The 17219-nt window shown below is 41.2% G+C and overlaps 1 protein-coding gene across 2 annotated transcripts; it reads right to left on the bottom strand.

Moving 5' to 3' along the window:
- Positions 1-456: 456 nt before the first annotated feature.
- Positions 457-16803, bottom strand: akap10 (A kinase (PRKA) anchor protein 10). Of its 2 annotated transcripts, none has more exons than XM_084374472.1 (15): positions 16580-16803; positions 13489-13536; positions 12787-12972; positions 9673-10164; positions 8367-8465; positions 8167-8251; positions 7885-8008; positions 7479-7615; positions 5667-5811; positions 5180-5347; positions 4874-4983; positions 3506-3588; positions 3017-3069; positions 1701-1793; positions 457-1607 (listed from the first exon to the last, which is right to left on the bottom strand). In XM_084374472.1, the coding sequence occupies exons 1-15, from the start codon at positions 16599-16601 to the stop codon at positions 1602-1604; spliced, it is 1851 nt and encodes a 616-aa protein (XP_084230598.1). In that variant the 5' UTR covers positions 16602-16803; the 3' UTR covers positions 457-1601. The 2 variants fall into 2 exon arrangements, with proteins under 2 accessions (XP_084230598.1, XP_084230599.1); XM_084374473.1 differs by having other exon boundaries at positions 4874-4980.
- Between the last annotated feature and the right edge of the window lie 416 nt (positions 16804-17219).

The raw sequence follows: 17219 nt of genomic DNA, 5'->3' as shown, positions 1-17219 counted from the left end.
GTTATTACACTGCACTACTGTCTTTAATACGTCACACAGCGGGAGTTAACTACAACACTGAGACCTGAAGGTGAAGTCAGGATTTAAATGCTTTGTACTCTACTGAAGGTGACATCCGAGCCCTTTGGGTTGAACTGTACTTTACAATTTGTGGATTTGTCTTGACCTGCAGACACTTACTCTTGTTTTGTCCCCTTTTAAGTGACATAGCAATACAGCCAACATCGCCCCCAGCTGGTCAGAGGTGATAATAGGCCACCTTTAACCTGCTGGCACTGAGAGCCTGTCCCACATTTTAACTTCATTACCGTTTTGAAAATGATAAAACTCATAATGCCTGTTAACATAAAACACGTTTATGTCTTAAAATAACCAAAGCCTGCAGTGGGCCGAATCCACAGTGACATAAAACATTTCAGCTAAAATAAATCAAAGTAAAAAAAGAGGACAGACAAAAACATTTCATAATATATGTATTTAAATCAAACACAATTTAAATATATTATAGATTAAGTACACATACATGTCAGAAAACATTAGTGGTACATAGTACCAAGAGTCTCTTCTGGTTCCTATCCACATCTTGGTAAGGCTCAAAACAAATTTAAAAAAAAAAGGTTTAATTCACTGAGCACACTTTCCAGTTGAACAGTCTGGTCATCGCTGACGTCTGTTTCAGCGATGCGTTTAAAAAAAAAAAAAAACAGCGATCACCATAAAAAAAGAGACTAACATTATCATATGGGGTAAACCAGAAATCTACATATATATTTTATATATAGAACATTTACGACATGGAGTTTGGAGTTTTCCAACACAACTGGAGCACTTAAGTTCATTAGGAGAGTATTTCTTCTTCTTCTACGCTCTGTAAAGGTGCCAGGAGGTTCATATAGGAGGTCAGGCAGTCCGAGAACTGAATCAACTCTCCCTCTGTTTCATTGTCACATTTCCAGATGCTCTATAGTACGTAAAACGGCCACATCAGACAAAACTACTCCAGGCAGGCTGAGGGAAGCGTTTGCAAAATCTGTACATCTGCTTAAGCCTTGAGTGGCCGACCCTTAAGACAGAATTTCATCTAAAAACAAAGGAATGGTTATAAAAGGTGTGGGGAGGTGTGTCATGAGGGAGTGAAGGTTATTCAGTCTTTGTCACATCCTCCGTAGGTCCCAGATAGGACGTTTTCCAGACAGTACGGCTACAGCGACGCAGCGATTGGCTGACAACCTGCTTTTCCTCCAGCATCATGTAGAACGCTTCCTTCATCAGGAGTGACTTCCTCCAGTCGATGTAAGCACTTGGCTTTACCTTTGCAGACTACACGTGTACCTTTATAGTGTTATGGAGTTGGAAGATTGGAACAATGATGTACATGTGAACAATCACTCACCCAAGCTCGCTCTCTCTCTCTCTCTCTCTCTCTCCGTCTCACACACACACACACACACTTACACACTGCGGTTGGGGAGATGATAAAATGCCTTGTTCGTTCTAAGAGTAATTCAGTTCATTGTAAGTTGAACCCCGTCCGTCTACAGCTTGTGACAGGCTTGGCCAGCATCCGCAGGGAGTGACAGTCCTTTGGTTCCTCAGTGGGGTCATAACTGCAGACAGACAACAGAATACACTTAGAGAAGGACCGTAGTCAGTCCACATATCGCCACAAAGGAAAGAGACGACAGAGTGAGGCTCAGTACCTTGGTGGACTTGCCCGGGCTGTCATGGTTTGACTGGTGGACGACGTCATTGACAATCATCTTGGCAATCTGCCATGCCATCTCCTCCTGGGCCTGGATGGAAAGAGTCACAGCACAAATAATGACTTATTTCACTGCAGGGGGAACACTGCGGATGAAAACACTGTTTTGTCTATTTCACTTCCATTAGTTCACTCGGTCAGTCTAGTGGAAAGAAAAAGTCCAAAATACACATTTAGATGTTTATTATCTCGGAAAAGGAGGTTGTGTTTCCAACTGTCCAATCAAACTTTTTCCATTAAATTTTCCAATTTATTGATTTGTTCATTTTAAAAATTATTGTGTATTTATTCCTGTATTATTTTTCCAGTTACATTTTCCTCCTATTTTTTCCACAAACTTCTTTATTCTTGAATTTCTTTTCACTTTTCTGTTTGAGCCAACTATAGCAATGTAGGACGGGACAGAAAGAAACAGTCTTGACCATTTATATATTTCTTTAGTTCTGATTTTCGTCAGTTTCAGTCCTCCATAAAACTCTGAGCCAGAAGTCTCCACTTCAGTAGCATTAAGTAGCAACTTTGCAGTTTTATTCTTATCTTATTTCTGAAGGTTTTTATAGAGAGCTTTGTTCATATATAATTCATAGCCTGATTTATATAAAATTGTATTCATAACACATAGCAAATATTGATTTTTGTTATGGCTGCTGAAGCAGAGTAGGAGCTTCTGCCACAATTTCACCAACTTTCAACGTGCACGGAGAAGGGAAAAAGTCCAAATGGGTCAAAACACCAGCAAGTATATGGTGCTATATGTAGTATATAGAACAACTTTATTATTATTATTATTATTATTATTATTATTATTATTATTATTATTATAGTGTTTCGGCTTTTGACATTCATTACAGTCATTTGTTTTTTTATGGCTGTTGATAGTATTTTCTGATGTCTGACCTGATCTGACATCTGTAAAAAAAAAAAAGACTTTGGCTCTTTTATGTCAACAAATGGAAACAAAACATTATTATTAATTAGTGCATTTCCAATTAGATAGTTCTTCATTTGCACCTTAAACGTGACATTTCAGAAAACTTGCAATACAAAAGCAATTGTCTTAATGTGAGTAATCGAATGGGGAAGATTCATGTTGATATCAGTTAAAAATGTGACCCTGTTGTGTCTACCCTTAAAATATCTTCTTTAATAAATCATATGTCATGGACTCGGGTCACAAAGTGAATTTGAGTACATGCCATCGAGAGCCTCAGACCACAAAATCGTTATGAATATTTGAACATGTTGTGGCCTCACCTCATCGGAGTTGCCTTGCACCCATTTCTTCATGGCTTGAGAAAACATGGAACCTAAATGAGAAGAGAGGGGAGGAGAGGAGAGGCTGAGTGAGACTATCAGTGAAATCTTAAATGAATGAGTGCTACAAACTGCAGGCTAATTTGACTTTCTCAAGGTGAGTTAAAACCTGATGTAGTCTTATATATTCTAGTCCAGGCGAAAGCACTATAGACATGATAAAGAACGATTTTGCATGTTTGATCTAAAGAGTAGTGGAGGTTGTTTTTCTTTCTAAGGGCCATGGTTCTTTAATATTTCAAAAGACTTGGAGCTGTGAGGAGAATGGGAGCAGCTAGATGAGGTTTATATTCATGGGTACAGAGTAGATGTTTTTTCACTGCGAGGCGGAATGAGATCAAATATGACAGAGAGAGCAAAGACTCAAAGAAAATAATGGGACAAAGAGAGGCTAACAGGTAGAAAGGAGAGAGTGCGAGCGTGTCATACCTTTGGATTTCTTCACGTCGGGCTCGGGCTCTGCCTCCCTGATAAACTGGCCCATCTCATTCACCTTCCCAAACGTCATCCTTCTGAGCGGACACAGGAGAGGAGACGCATGAAGACACCAGGCAGAGCAAATGGGACAAAACTGAGCCTCAGGCAGCATTCAAACGCCACTGTGTGAGTGTGTGTGTATGGGTGCATCCATTCAATGACTGTAATTTAAATCAGGGTGGGAAACAAATCTGACAGACTACAGTTTTGTTGTTTCAATAACATTCACTAGAATAATCTTTGTACCGGGTTTTTCAAAGCATGTCATAAAACACTTTACGAGAAAGTCGATAAAAACAGAACAGATACAAGTGTTCAGTCCAAACAGCAGCGTGGGAAATCAAAGGAACACAAAAGGAGAGAAACATAAAAGTAAAAGATAACATGGCAGCTTAGGAAGGGATAAATGAGATAAAAGAAAAGTACATTTAAAGATGATTTAAAATACAGATTTAGTCAGTTTAAAGCCAAACTGGTAGTTGACAAATCACTTCACTTTCTTCCTACTTTTGAACTCTATAAGAATAATAACTGGGGTAATAATAATGGCCCCTCATGGTGCATCTCTTGTGGATTTCCACAATACAGTTGCAATAATTAGTCGATTAATCGACTAGTCGATTAAAAGAAAATTACCAACCAACTATTTTCATAAACAATTAATCATTTCAATCATTTTTCAAGCCAAAATGTCAAACTTTTGTTGGCTCTAGCTTCTTAAATGAGAAGATTTGCTGGTTGTGTTTGTCACCGAGTCTTTGGACTGTTGGTTGGACAAAAAAAGCTACCTAAAGATTTCACTTTCACATCTGGGAAATTGTTCCATTTTTCACAATATTTGACATTTTATAGACCAAACGAGGGCTGCACGATATTGTCAAAAACCTCATATTGAGATTAATTTGACAGATTTTGCGATTGCGGTATGATTCAGTTACTGGGAATGATCATTTTTGCTTCACAAGTTTCATTTTCACTGAAGATTTCTTTTTTAAATCATGATGATGTGATTTGATTTGATTTGTTGGGGGTCTGTGCTGAACAAACATGTTTTCTTACAACTGGAGAGTAAGCTTCATAGGCCAGGACATCTCTGCAGCACTACGGTGCAGTTTCTTGCGATTTGGATATTGCGCAATAATTCGATTAATTGTATCAGACTAAGTGATTAATGGATTAATCATAAAAATAATCAGCAGATTAATCAATAATGAAATTACATCATTAGTTGCAGCCCTATTACATTTACCCTACTTTTAGATGATTTTCTCTCTGTCTACCCATTTGACGGTGAAGGAACAACAGACACACAAAACTCACCCAGCGTATGGCCGCTGGTACAAGGACTCGGGGTCCAGGCTGGCAACGTCCACTGTGATCGCCTCGTCAAAGTTTTTCAGGATCTTGATCGCTGCCCTTTTGGCACTCTGCTGTAGAGAAGAAACCATGAACTGAATGTTGGGCAGCGTTATACTGTAGGTAACATTGTTAAAGATGATCACATCCCCTTGGCATTAAGAAAAATCTCTTCGTTAATCATGTAATGAGGCGGAACAGGTCTAAATGTCAGCATTCAGGGGAGCACCCCCACAGGGGTTGAGGATGTGGGTTAAAGTTGGGGGTCACCTGCATCTGCGAGCCCTCACTGGCATTTGAACTCGAACGGTCGTTGTCCGCGGGCCCGCCTTGACCTAGAGTGCTGACATTCACAAACTCATCTGCCCGCACCGAGTTGATGAGGTCACTCAGGTATTTGTAGTAAAGGTTGCTAGACAGGAAGCCCGGCATGTAGACCTGAACAAATGCAAAACATGGTGAACTCTGTTAGAGAATAATGAGCTCCATGATATATTACTGGTACAAATGTTTGCTACTGACCTTTATATGCTTACAACTGTGTTCAGCTTTCATTTCATTAAACTAAGCACAGTTGCATTTGTCAGTGGTGTAATAAGACAATGTGATACAACACTAAACCTTAGTCAAGAAAAGAGTTCAAGCAGATCATTTAAAAAAATACCTAAATGTCAATTTAAATCAAAGTTTTCTATGTTCAAGAAGAAACAGAACAATAATGATGAGTCCTTGGCGTGCTGCTATCTGAGACTCTGACCTTCTCCATGGTCGTCCAGGCCTGTCTAAGTGGAGTGGTGAAACAGTCGGGGAGCGGCCCTCCCTCTCGGCAGATGTTCGACTCTATCTCCATCCGCACAGAGTCGCCAAAGCCCAGAGGGTTGGTGGCCTGGAGTGAGAAATACCTGGAGAGGAAACAGAGGAATGAACGACAGAGGTCAGATGAAGGCACCTCATAAAGACTTTAATCAAATCCCAAATGCAAAATAAGTCAAAGGAAACCTCAAGAATTTATTGAAGAATTTGTATCTATTAAAATGAGGCTGTTGTGCCACTGCTACATCTAAAGTGCAGACAATGTTGTTTGGCACTGCAAAACTTTAAAAGGGGATGAAGCGGGTCAATCGGAAGGACTTTTTGCAAAAAGGTTTCATTTGTTAACAAAAACATGAATAAAACAGAGGCTTAAATAAATCCCAGGAAATGCATCAAGGATAAAATTGAAGAAAAAAGGAAGGAAAGACTCAGAGAGTCCAACCCAAGGTTTACAGTTTTGATACATTGCTGCTCCTGATGAATCGCTCACGTCCTCTTGGTAGATAATCGAAAAGTGTCCGAATGCTTGCACATTTTTCAAACTGACTCTTCATAAAGTCGCCAGACCAAATGTCTCCTCCTCTCCCCACAGTTCTACTGTCAGAACTTCCTTTCATTGGTTGGAAAGTGTAAACCAGCCATCCAAAAAAAAGAAAAAATATTTCCACACCAGACTGAATTGAATTGAGAACACGGCGACATCAGATGCACGCCCATCTCCAAACCAATAGGGAGACACAGTTCACGTAGATGATGACGACAGCGTGTCGGTATGTAATGTATAGTATCTCAGTGCAGTGTTTTTCAATCCCAAGGTAAGGTAAGGCGGAGGCTATAAATCATATATAGTGTATGTCTTGTGAATAAAGTGAGTATTTTTTATCTAATGTTAAACAAAATATTCATATTTAAAAAATAATGTGATGCACACTTCAAAGTTAAAGACTGCTGCTGAAGCGGAGTGAAAAAGAAAAGAGGTGCCTGTTAAGGTCTATCTGATGGAAATGTTGCATTTATAATCATAGGAACTAATTAACAGCGTGTGGTTTGTTTTCCTCATAAAAGAAAACAGTGGGTATAGTTTTAATTTCCAATTATCATCACAATGTCACATCAAGTTAGTCTGAGCTGCAGTGATGGAGTATGAGTGGAAAAGCATCCACACCCAGGCTTCCTGTTGGGAATTAAATCATGTTTGCGCAGTTAAAGTGCAGTTATAATTGTCATTATGTATTTAGTGTCATAAACTGTCCCTCCATTTGTTAGAGGCTTTGTTGTAAACTGGAAATGGAAAATCTTGAACAAGTGTTAAGTGTCTTAACTGATCCATTAAAATATCTATTGCTCTGTATTACATGTCACTTTATTGTAAACTCTTTTGTTCACACCGGGATCCTGTAGCAATGATGACTGTTTTTCCAGTGATTGAGCCGTTGACAGGTTCTGATCTGTTCCACTGAAGTTAACCTACTAATGAGGAGGTTAAATGTGAAACATAATGCAGTTATCTTTCTTGGTTTAAAGTGAGCCTGCTTTATCATACCGCAAAACAATCTGAGTTAAGCCCAAAGATAGCTGGTTAGCCTAATAACATTACTTTGTGGTCAGGTATTCACACACTCACATGCTTGTGTTGTGATGCATTTTAGCTGACTGATGTCTGTATTAACTGAAACATTGGAGTGAAATTAATCATTATTATAGCTGGGTGTTTTGGAGCACGAGAGGACTGCAAAGAAGTTGAGTGGACACCTACTTGTCGTAGAGGATCATGGCATCGTTCTGAGCCTCCTGGCCGTCGTACTGGCCCTTTTTAGCTGCTAGCTGGTTCTGGAAGTTGTCTGCTGCCAACCAGAACTGCAGTACATTCATCGCCTCCTCCTTTTCCATGTACTTCAGAGAGAAGGCAATATAAAGTTCAAGTGTTAATTGTCATTTTTGCATCATAACGTTAGAGAGCATTCATAGGATTTTTTTTTTGTTTTGTTGTGTTTACTGTTCCCGTAGATTCGGGCTTCTGTGACCACAGAATTTACACAGTAGTAAAAAAAGGGGACGAGTGTATATGAGGAGTCAAGAGGTAGTTTGTGGGTGAAAAGAAAAGACCAAAAAGACGCCTCAAATGAGTCAGTCGTGTTTTGAGAACCGCTGGGCCCACTCACCTCAGAGAAGTAGAAGAGAGCTGACTCACAGAACAAGATGTCAGCGAGAAACACAGAGCCACTCGTCAACACTTCAATCTGGTATTTACAGAAATGATGGCTCCGCAGGAATTCAGTAAAGTGCCTGGAAATGAAAGAACAAGTGGAAGATGAATGCAGCCGCTGGAGAGGATGTCAAAGCTGAAAAATTGACAAAGGACACCAGTTGCACTTCAATCTTTGTGTCAAAACATCACAGTGGGAGTATTACCTCCTCTAGACAATGAAAAGACAGAAACTCACTGTTGCTCCAAGATGCAGAAGACTACCGACTGTGCAATGACAAAGCAGTTTGGGTCCACCATGCCATCCTCTCCACATATCTTAGCTACACAGGGGGAAGACATTATTGCACTAGAGACTATCATTTAAAGATGAATGACTTTGTGACTGAAACCAGAGCACATAACAGTAAATCCCTATGGGCGAGGTCTCTGTCTTACCAACTATGTCGTTTCTGATCTGTTCTGTGATGGGGATGGGCCTCACAGCATCGGGAGAGATGTACTTAGTGAAGATTGTAACTGCATCTTTCTCTATACCTGAAAAATACAGACAGATAGATGATCATCCAGTGATGCAAGGATAAAAGGATTGGTTCTGAAAATAATACTCACATATCCATGTGCACATTGAAAGTATTATTACTACAATTGTTCCTACTGTCCATACTGGCTGAAAAGAGATCCACTCTAAACAAGTGGAGGAAAAGACAGGCCTGTTCTGTGCAAGAACGACTTCTGACATTTTGCTGAGGATCATGATTTTGTGTCCTTCTGCCGCAGGTCAGCAGACAACACTGTCCGTGGAAGCACGACCAGGAAATTTCAGACTGAAAGGACTGTTTTGTATTTTGTATAATTCACACTGCTAAAGCTTCATATCAACTGAGGCCAAATGTATTTTTACACAAACAAGAGGACAGTGGATTTTGGCATCCCCTTAGGAAGGGATCTCTTGGAAGCCAGTACGGACAGCAGGGACAACTACTAATTACCCATTCAAAGTACATACAGTATGGGCATGTTAATGCTGCTGTAAGATACATTAAAAAAAACAAAAAAACAGAAAGTTAGAGTTAAATAAACAGCAGTCACAATAGTTCCTCTCAACCATCCCCGGGGAACAGCACGGTTTCCATCCAAATGTAGCGCGTGTTTTAACCGAATTTCCAGAAAACAATAATTAATGTTAATTACTGTTTAACTAATTAATGTTTGAGTTTCCATCCACTACTGTTATGCAAACTTTAGGAGTTAAGAGCACCAGTCAAACATCAAATAGTGGAAACATGATGAAAATATGGTGTGTGTTTGTTTTTTGTTTTCATTTAAGAAGGTTACAGCTTCCTCATCACTCCACACAGATCTGATGTTTTGTTGCCGCTAATGAAGTTCAACAAGTCTGTTTGCATTGCACTTTGTTGCATATTTCTTTTAGCAAAACAACATTTATATCTCACCCAAGCATAAAACATATTTTACGTGTAAAAACTCGCACATATGCAAAAGGGCGCGCTCACACTAGACAAACAAACTGGACTTTGGGGGTCAGACGAGCTTGGGCACGGTACGGATTGCCTAGTATGAGTGCGCCTTGAAAACGGGTGGATGGAAACACACTAAAATTTTGCTTTCTGAATTAAAAACATCAATAATCAATTTAGCAGGAGCAGCCCACTGACTACACACTCAAAATAACAACTCTTAAATAAACATAAAGAGAAAGTATTATTTAAAGGTGACTCACTTTTCATGAGCTTGTCAGAGAGGTCTCGCAGGGTGCTGTTGGACTGCCCCTTGACAGGAGTCCCAGTCCTGGAGGGTGCCTGCCTGCTGGGAGTGTCTGCTCGAGGGGTGCCGGGTCTCAGGCCCGCTTCTATGCTGGCGGAGTCCCACTGCTCCGACTGCACCGTGGGGCTTTCGCTGCTACTTTCCCTGGAGAGGGAGTTTGGAGTGTACTGTCCGAGTTCCCGGAGCTCTGAGCCATCCGAGGAGGCGGGGACGGGCTCGGCCAACGAGCTGTGTTTGACAGAGTTCAGGCTGTGCGCTCGGACCCGCGACCAGCTGGTGGAGCGAAAACTCTCGGCTTCCAACCAGAACCGAGCCAGGTGGTCGGCGCCCCGTCGTTCCATGAAATGCATATAATGGGGTATCGCGATATTGTCCCGAAGGACATGCTCCACCGTCTTGGACAGCCGAGAGCGGGTCTCCTGAGGCTGGTAGTTCACACTGGAATGACCTGGAACATACAGATGCACACGCAATTCATCAATCAACTCAGCAGAGGGAACACAAGACACATTTTAGACAGTGACAACAGTGGGTTTCTAGCATGTAGAAAGGGGGAAAAAAGAGAAGGCAGCTTAAGAAAATAAACACATTACTTGAAACAGGAAACAGGCAATTTAATATAATTTATCTCAAAGGGTTAATAGCTGCAGCCCTACATCTACAGACACTATACAAGGTTTTGAGAAAGTCCCTGCATTCATATTACACAAGATTTACGTTGCCTTTAAGCGCACAGACATATTCAACTTTAATAACAGACTGAGCACTTCACTCTCTATTATTCAAAGCTTTCAACACTCAAGCCAGAAGGAAGATAAAATGAGCAGTATATTGATGGGAGCAGCAATATGAAGTGAAAGATAAAGAAGTGGATTTGTTGTGTTTAGCTCTCTTATTTCCAAAGAATATTTAGTCTTGACTGGAGGCCGACGTGAGCTGAATTTAAACTCCTGGATATTTGTTTTGATGTCTTGCGAATTTCCAGCTCTCTGTGGCCTTAGACTTTGCAATTTCATAGATGATTTAAACCAGACTTTGCAGAGTCAAAAGTCAAACTACGTCTGGGTGTGCTGTCCATTTGGTCATTCATGCAGCGTGTATAAGGTGGTCAGCAATGACTCGGGCACCCATAGGAACCTTTGACAGTCCCCAAACTCCAGTTACATCTGATCACTGAAACAAATCTGACTCCTGTAGGGATGCCGCATTGTTTAACTTCACATCTGTTTGAATAACATCCGTCATCCTGAGGGACTGCAAGTACAAACACACACACTCCCAAAAAACAAAATCAACACGCAAACTTATGAATTAGGATTATGAATCAGAGCACATCAGCTGTAGTGTGGGCGGATGCTTCCTGGAGTCGTGTTTGCCCCTGAAAGCACTTCAAAAGATGTCACCCAGTGTGAGGTGCTTATCAATCAGATTCTGCAGATTCCTTCAGATCTCGCAGTCGCAGCTAACTTAATACTGAAAGCTTTTCAAATCAAAACAAGCAGCGCAGCAGCTGTCTGCATAAGATCATCAAAAAGACTCATTTGCATGTCTTTTGAGAGGCAGTCAAAGTCTGTTACAATGCCCCCTAACATGTGCTACATCCACTCTGTACTCTGTGAACCGCTGTCAACATCATGGTACTCCCTACCAGTCAACTGCTACAGGCCACTGACCTGTTTGCTTCTTAACTCCTTCCAGCTCCACTGTGCCTACAAGCTGTCATTAAAACCGACCCACCTAACTTCCCTCCTTTGTTTTCCGCCTGTTAACACCTCTGCTCAGGACTCATTGGCACCTCAGTGTGTTTCATTCAGGTATTGTTGTCCCGGCTGCAGCACAGGTTCCTCCACCTGCCTCTGACTCAGCCCAGCTATTCTCCGGACAACTTGCTCGTACAGTTCCTGTCGTCGCTGTCATTTAACATGTCCGCCTCACTTTATTATATCATGGCATCCAGAGTGCATACTCGGGAACTAATTTTAGAGTACGTCTGACTAAAGGGAGGAGCCGTTTCTCCACCATGTGACCGCGGCATTCGTTATCCTGACAGGCTCTGAAATGTTTGGGTGTTTGTCAAAACTGAAGCATGAATTCATGCGAGTGCCTCACACAGGATTAGCGTAGGAGTTGTCGCCACTTGCACAAGACAGTGTTTGCACCGACTTAATGACGCAAGAGTCACACTCAGGCATACTGCAGCTACAGCACATTACAACGACAAATCTACTAGTTATTATTAGGTTCAACAGTAGCTTATTAAGCAAACAGGGGTGTCACAATTCAAATCCACACTTCAATATGACTTTCATTTTTAGTTCATGATTCATTCATTCATTCATTTCCTTTGCATCAGTGTGTTGTATTATTACCCTGCACACATGCTGTATTTCACATATTTACTTATCGTATTATTCTCCTTTTCCTGTTGAATTTTTTCTTTTCAGTAAAGCAGGCATGGCAATGAAACACTCAGTGCAAGTATTTGATTAACTAAGAATTAGCAACTGTTTTGGTAATCAATTAATCGTTCCTGTCACTCAGGCAAAAAAGACAATATGGTGAATTATAAAGGGCATTTTTCATTATATCAAATCTAAGACAGATTGTTGTAAATTAATGGTCCAAATGTTTGAGAATGTAACCTGACAGTCAGAATGTAACCTGCCATCAAGTGAACAATAAACTCCACTGACATGTGGCTTTTGTTCTCAGTTGGAAAAGATAAAATCACCATTTATTCTCAGGGCAAACAACTTTGCAGTAGTCCTGAGTATTAATTTAACATTGCACTGGTTTTCCGGTGCATGTCTGACATTGAACTTGACACACAAGTAAGAAAAAAAAAATCAGAAAGGTGACCTTCCCTCATTTATTAAAAATGGTATTATATATGTATGGTAATTGTAACCTTAGAGGTAAAACACCTATATTTTAAATTGAGGAACTCTAAATCCTGATTTCCATCTACTACAATATCTCTTTGGTTATCTATATGGCCAAATGTTTGGTTTGGGCCTTTATATGTTATCACTAAACACAATATACAAACACATGAGTGCAGACTCTGTACCGAGATCTCCAAAGTGTGCAGCCTCCATGTGGCTTGGCTGTTTCTTGAGGATGGCGGTGCGACCGCGGGCAAAGGAGTCCATGTTGGCGGAGATGGCGTTGATGGCCACATGGCTGGGCCCGGCAGCTTCCTGGATGGCATGGTGGTTCCTCAGTCCAAGAGATGGAGAGTGAGGGCTGGCTGGAGCTGTGAGTGGAGGACAGAAAACAGGCGTTGGGCAAAAAAAGAAGAAAGGGAGCACAATGATATGAAAGCTGTGAGCAGCCTGAGTGTATGACATCAGTGTGACTTGTTATGAAAAGGTCTTTTTACTGAAGGTCCTTGAAAGAGCTCACAGTCTGAGTGCAGAGGCCTCAGGGTGTGAGAGATGTTGGAGAGGACAGACTGCTCAGTGTTTGACTGTGAGCTGTATGTGTTTGACTGAGTAGCTCGAGGTCAAAATGTTGGTCCTTGTGATACAATACAATACAATACAAGCAGCAATGATCAAACATAAGAAGAGACAACTTAAGCAAAGAGCTACTTGAATCACTTCTTCGCAAAAGTTAATCTCAGTTCTAAGAGCACAGACGAGCAAAAGCACAGATAATACATTTCAAAGTAGCCGAGGGTCACTAAATGCATCACAAACACCCCTGTCTCTAGTGTCTTCATTTCCATTTCAACAACATTTCATAACCTCACAGATGAGATGTAACTCACCTCTATTGACTTTAGCATCTGTCACTCTCTCAGGTTCTTTGCTTTTGGCTGTGGGGAGAAAGATGAGAGCGAGGTTGTAACTGGAGGAGGAGACAGCATTTTCATTCACAATATAGGGCGAGCAAAAAAAAAAAAAACAAAGTCACACATGAGATCTGTTGAGGGGTGAGGTAAAGGGTTGGCTTGGTGTCACTGGAAAGACCGGAACACTATCTGGTTACATAATGACATGAGGAGGAAACTGATACACTAGAAAAGCAGACGTGAATGGCTACGCTACACAAATTTACTGCAGAGCTGCTTCACCGCTGCTGCTGACTGACGAGGAGATAAATAGGGAAGCTGTGTTCTGATATGTGAAAGCCCCCTCAGTCCTGCTCTTTATACAGTAAGCAGGACTGAGAGGGCTTTCATACCGGACGTCAGCGTTAAGAGACCTTCCAAAGATTTGCGACCTTGGTCTATGAGCTCAAGTCGAGTGGAGTTGACTGTCTGAAAGCTTCACATATAAGAGCTGCTGTTTGACTTGAAAATAATGTCACAAATGAGCTAAAACAATGTGGAAAAATGCAAATTAAATATTTGGCGTCACTCCTGAGCTCTGTGGCTACCTGTCAAATAAAAATATGCTGCCTGCAGTGGAATGAGTGCCCAATGACAGACATGGTGGCACGCACTGTTCAGAGTGACTCATCATTCATATCTTCAGATTAGGCTGTTCCTCCAAAGAGCGGTCGGGCTAAGTATCAATTTCAAGCACTGACGTTACAAAAAGGCCTGGGCACACGGTACAGAAGATGCTCTTTCCGCAAGACACTTTGGACGGAGCTGTTGGAGTCAGCCAAGAGTCAGGCTGTCCAAAAAGTTGTGTTTTTCAACAGTCTGAGCTCTGAAAATCTTTGCTGTGCTGAACTGAAACATGGCTCAAACCCCTTTTACCCCTAATATGTCTTTACTTTGAATAAATACTCATAGGACATCATGGTCCTAGTTGCTGCAATGGATGTTCTGGTTAAAAAACCACTAAGCAGTATTTTGGATCTATTACCAGCAAAGTGGGAACACAGCATTGATGGGAAGAGATTATAAACCAGCTCGATCAAAGAGAAAGCAACAGCAGCTACTACATAAGCACCACAAGCACTCGTCTAGAGCTGCAAATCTTTAGCCATTTGTCAACTATTAAATTAAACTATTTTGAAATGAATTGATTATTTGTTTTAAGCAATTTTTCTGAGGGAAATAAAGTCAAAATTCTCTAAAAGCTGCTGTTTTTGACTGAAAGGTATAAAACTGCAGTGCACTTCCACTGAAAAACTGATTGAAGAGGACTTGTATGATAAATAATCTAAGGAAGCGACAATGAATGGACAAAGTGAAACAACGAGAAACACATTGTGGCAAATTAATTCAACTAATCTACTGTGCCACATACAGCAGCTAATTAAAAACTATTTATTTGAAAAACCTCCTTCAGTCATTTAACCATGCCTTTACCAACGAACACGCCGACTTCCTGTCAGTCATCCTAGAGTATTTATGAGTGCACTCTCTCTGATATTTCCTCATTTTGAAGCCCTGCTGTGTCAGCTACTTTAACCGCTGTAGGAGGAAAAGCCACTAATCTCGAAGTTAAAGATGAGCAGCAGTGAGCCAGTTCAGTCACTGTGCCAATTTCCTGAATAACACAAGCATACTTCAGCTGAAATCCATTTTCACAATCACAGCCTCTTCATTGTGTCCCGTCACATCTGTCTGTGTACTTTCCACCAAAGCACTGAGACTCATTGTAAGAAACCTGGCTCAGAGAAAAGTCTTTATACTTTTTAAGAAGAAAATGTAGTGCTTCTCCTTTAAAAACACTTGGCTGGCAATTTATTAGCTTCACCGTGCTAAAACCGCTGTGATCTGATCATGAAGGTTATATTGTTCAGATTTGTTGAATTCTGTTTAGAGAGATGTTGATTCAACCTTCTGCTCATTGTGAAGGCTGAAGTTTGTGGTGGACGATGGTGTTGAACCGTTTTGCGTTATACTGAAAAATGTCTGGACAAAATAGAAGATGTACACGTCAGTAAACTGCGACCACCGCCTTCAAAATGACCTAAAGGTGGATCAAGGAGACAGTTTGAATGAAAACTAGCATTACCACCGTGGCAAAGGTAGAGGTTGTTACAGGCTGAGATGTTGGACTGCATTAGCTTGAACTAGGTGTAGCTAATAAAGCAGTAAAAGAGTGCGACAGTGGAGGAGCACTGTTTAACCATTTAACTTGAGATAATGCAGCTGAGTACAGATCAAGCAGGGACATATTAAGCTTAGAAAAAAATCCCTATTTGTGACACACACTATTTATCTCATTCAATGACGATTCTTTCACTTGGTTGCCTAAACTGTGGTGCTTAAGCCTGAAGTAATGCCTGGTCATGTGGATTATAACCAACCCTGCTGACAGACAGGTTCAATTCAATCACATCCTTCTACTGGGATGGGGCTGACCAATCTTACTGACGTGAGCTCCACCCCTTGCTGTCAAATGTTTGCTAATAAAGACTGCCTAATTTTGTTCATGATATCTGACAGCTGTGAGTCAGATGCAAAGGGCTAATAGCACCTTTTCTTCAGATTTCTCGCTGGTTAAGGCTGTATGAGGTGATGAAGCTAGCTAGCTGACATAGCACAGTTCGACACTTGTGGCTATCACAGATAATAGTGCTCACTGTGAGTTTGTGTTAACATTTAAAAGCACTGTTTTACGCGCACATAATCATAGTGAACTGTCCAAGTGTTACACCGCCGACAGCTGTGTGCGCTGGACTTAATGCGACCCGGGCTAACGTGAGGTTAGATAAGGCAGGCAGGACAGAGAGGCCACCGCTAAGCTAGCTAACATGTTACTGCAGTGAGCAGCGGCAGCAGGAAGACTCGTTCCCACGAACACCGCGGTGTCCTCGGCTAATTAGCCCGCTGCCGCAGTCTCCACCACATTGCTTCACGTCTTATCTGGGGCCACTCTCCTCTCCCTCAGCCGGGCTCTCTCTGCTGCTAGCTACCGTTGACGTTGCAGCCTTCAGGAGGGGAGCTTCCTCACCTTTCCTCTTGAAAAACGACATGACGGGTTTGACACTCTGGACGTTTCCTCAGCTCACTGACACCATCCCGTGGATCCGCGGGTCCCTTCATTCAAATGCATCCGTTCCGCACACTCCTGAGGTGGAAACGGGTTGTTAACGCAGCCCCGGCGAGTGCTGTCAAAACAAAATTATCCCCAAATCCAAACCCAGTTCCGCGGCCATATTGTCAATAAACGTCTTACTTCCGGGCTGGTGCGGCAGCAGCATTGTGGGAAATGGTGTGTTACCTGCTCTGGTCAGCAGAGGGCGGTGTTCCCTCATAGACGTCAGAGAGGCACAGTGTTTTGTTGTGTAACGTTAAAGGTGCACTATGTAGTTTATTAAATAACTTTTAATCAGAAGAGAAAGATCTTCACTGACTATTTATATAAAAGTTAAAAAAATAACTGTAAAGCAATCCATTGATATTATCATTACACATTTATAATGCACATATCGAATATATGTTTAGCTTAAATTTAAATATTTGGATTTTTTTAAATAACCATGAATATAAGATTGAAAGGTCAGAACAGCTTTCATCATGACAAGATTATTAAACTGTAAACTATATTTAACATAACTTTACCACAAATCAATGTTTTGTTTTCTATAACC

The sequence above is a fragment of the Pagrus pagrus genome (genome assembly GCF_965226575.1).
Source record: "Pagrus pagrus genome assembly, chromosome: 14".
In the NCBI taxonomy this organism is placed as follows: domain Eukaryota; kingdom Metazoa; phylum Chordata; class Actinopteri; order Spariformes; family Sparidae; genus Pagrus; species Pagrus pagrus.
The sequence above is the reverse complement of the archived record's forward strand: the minus strand, read 5'-3'. Positions and strand labels throughout refer to the sequence as shown.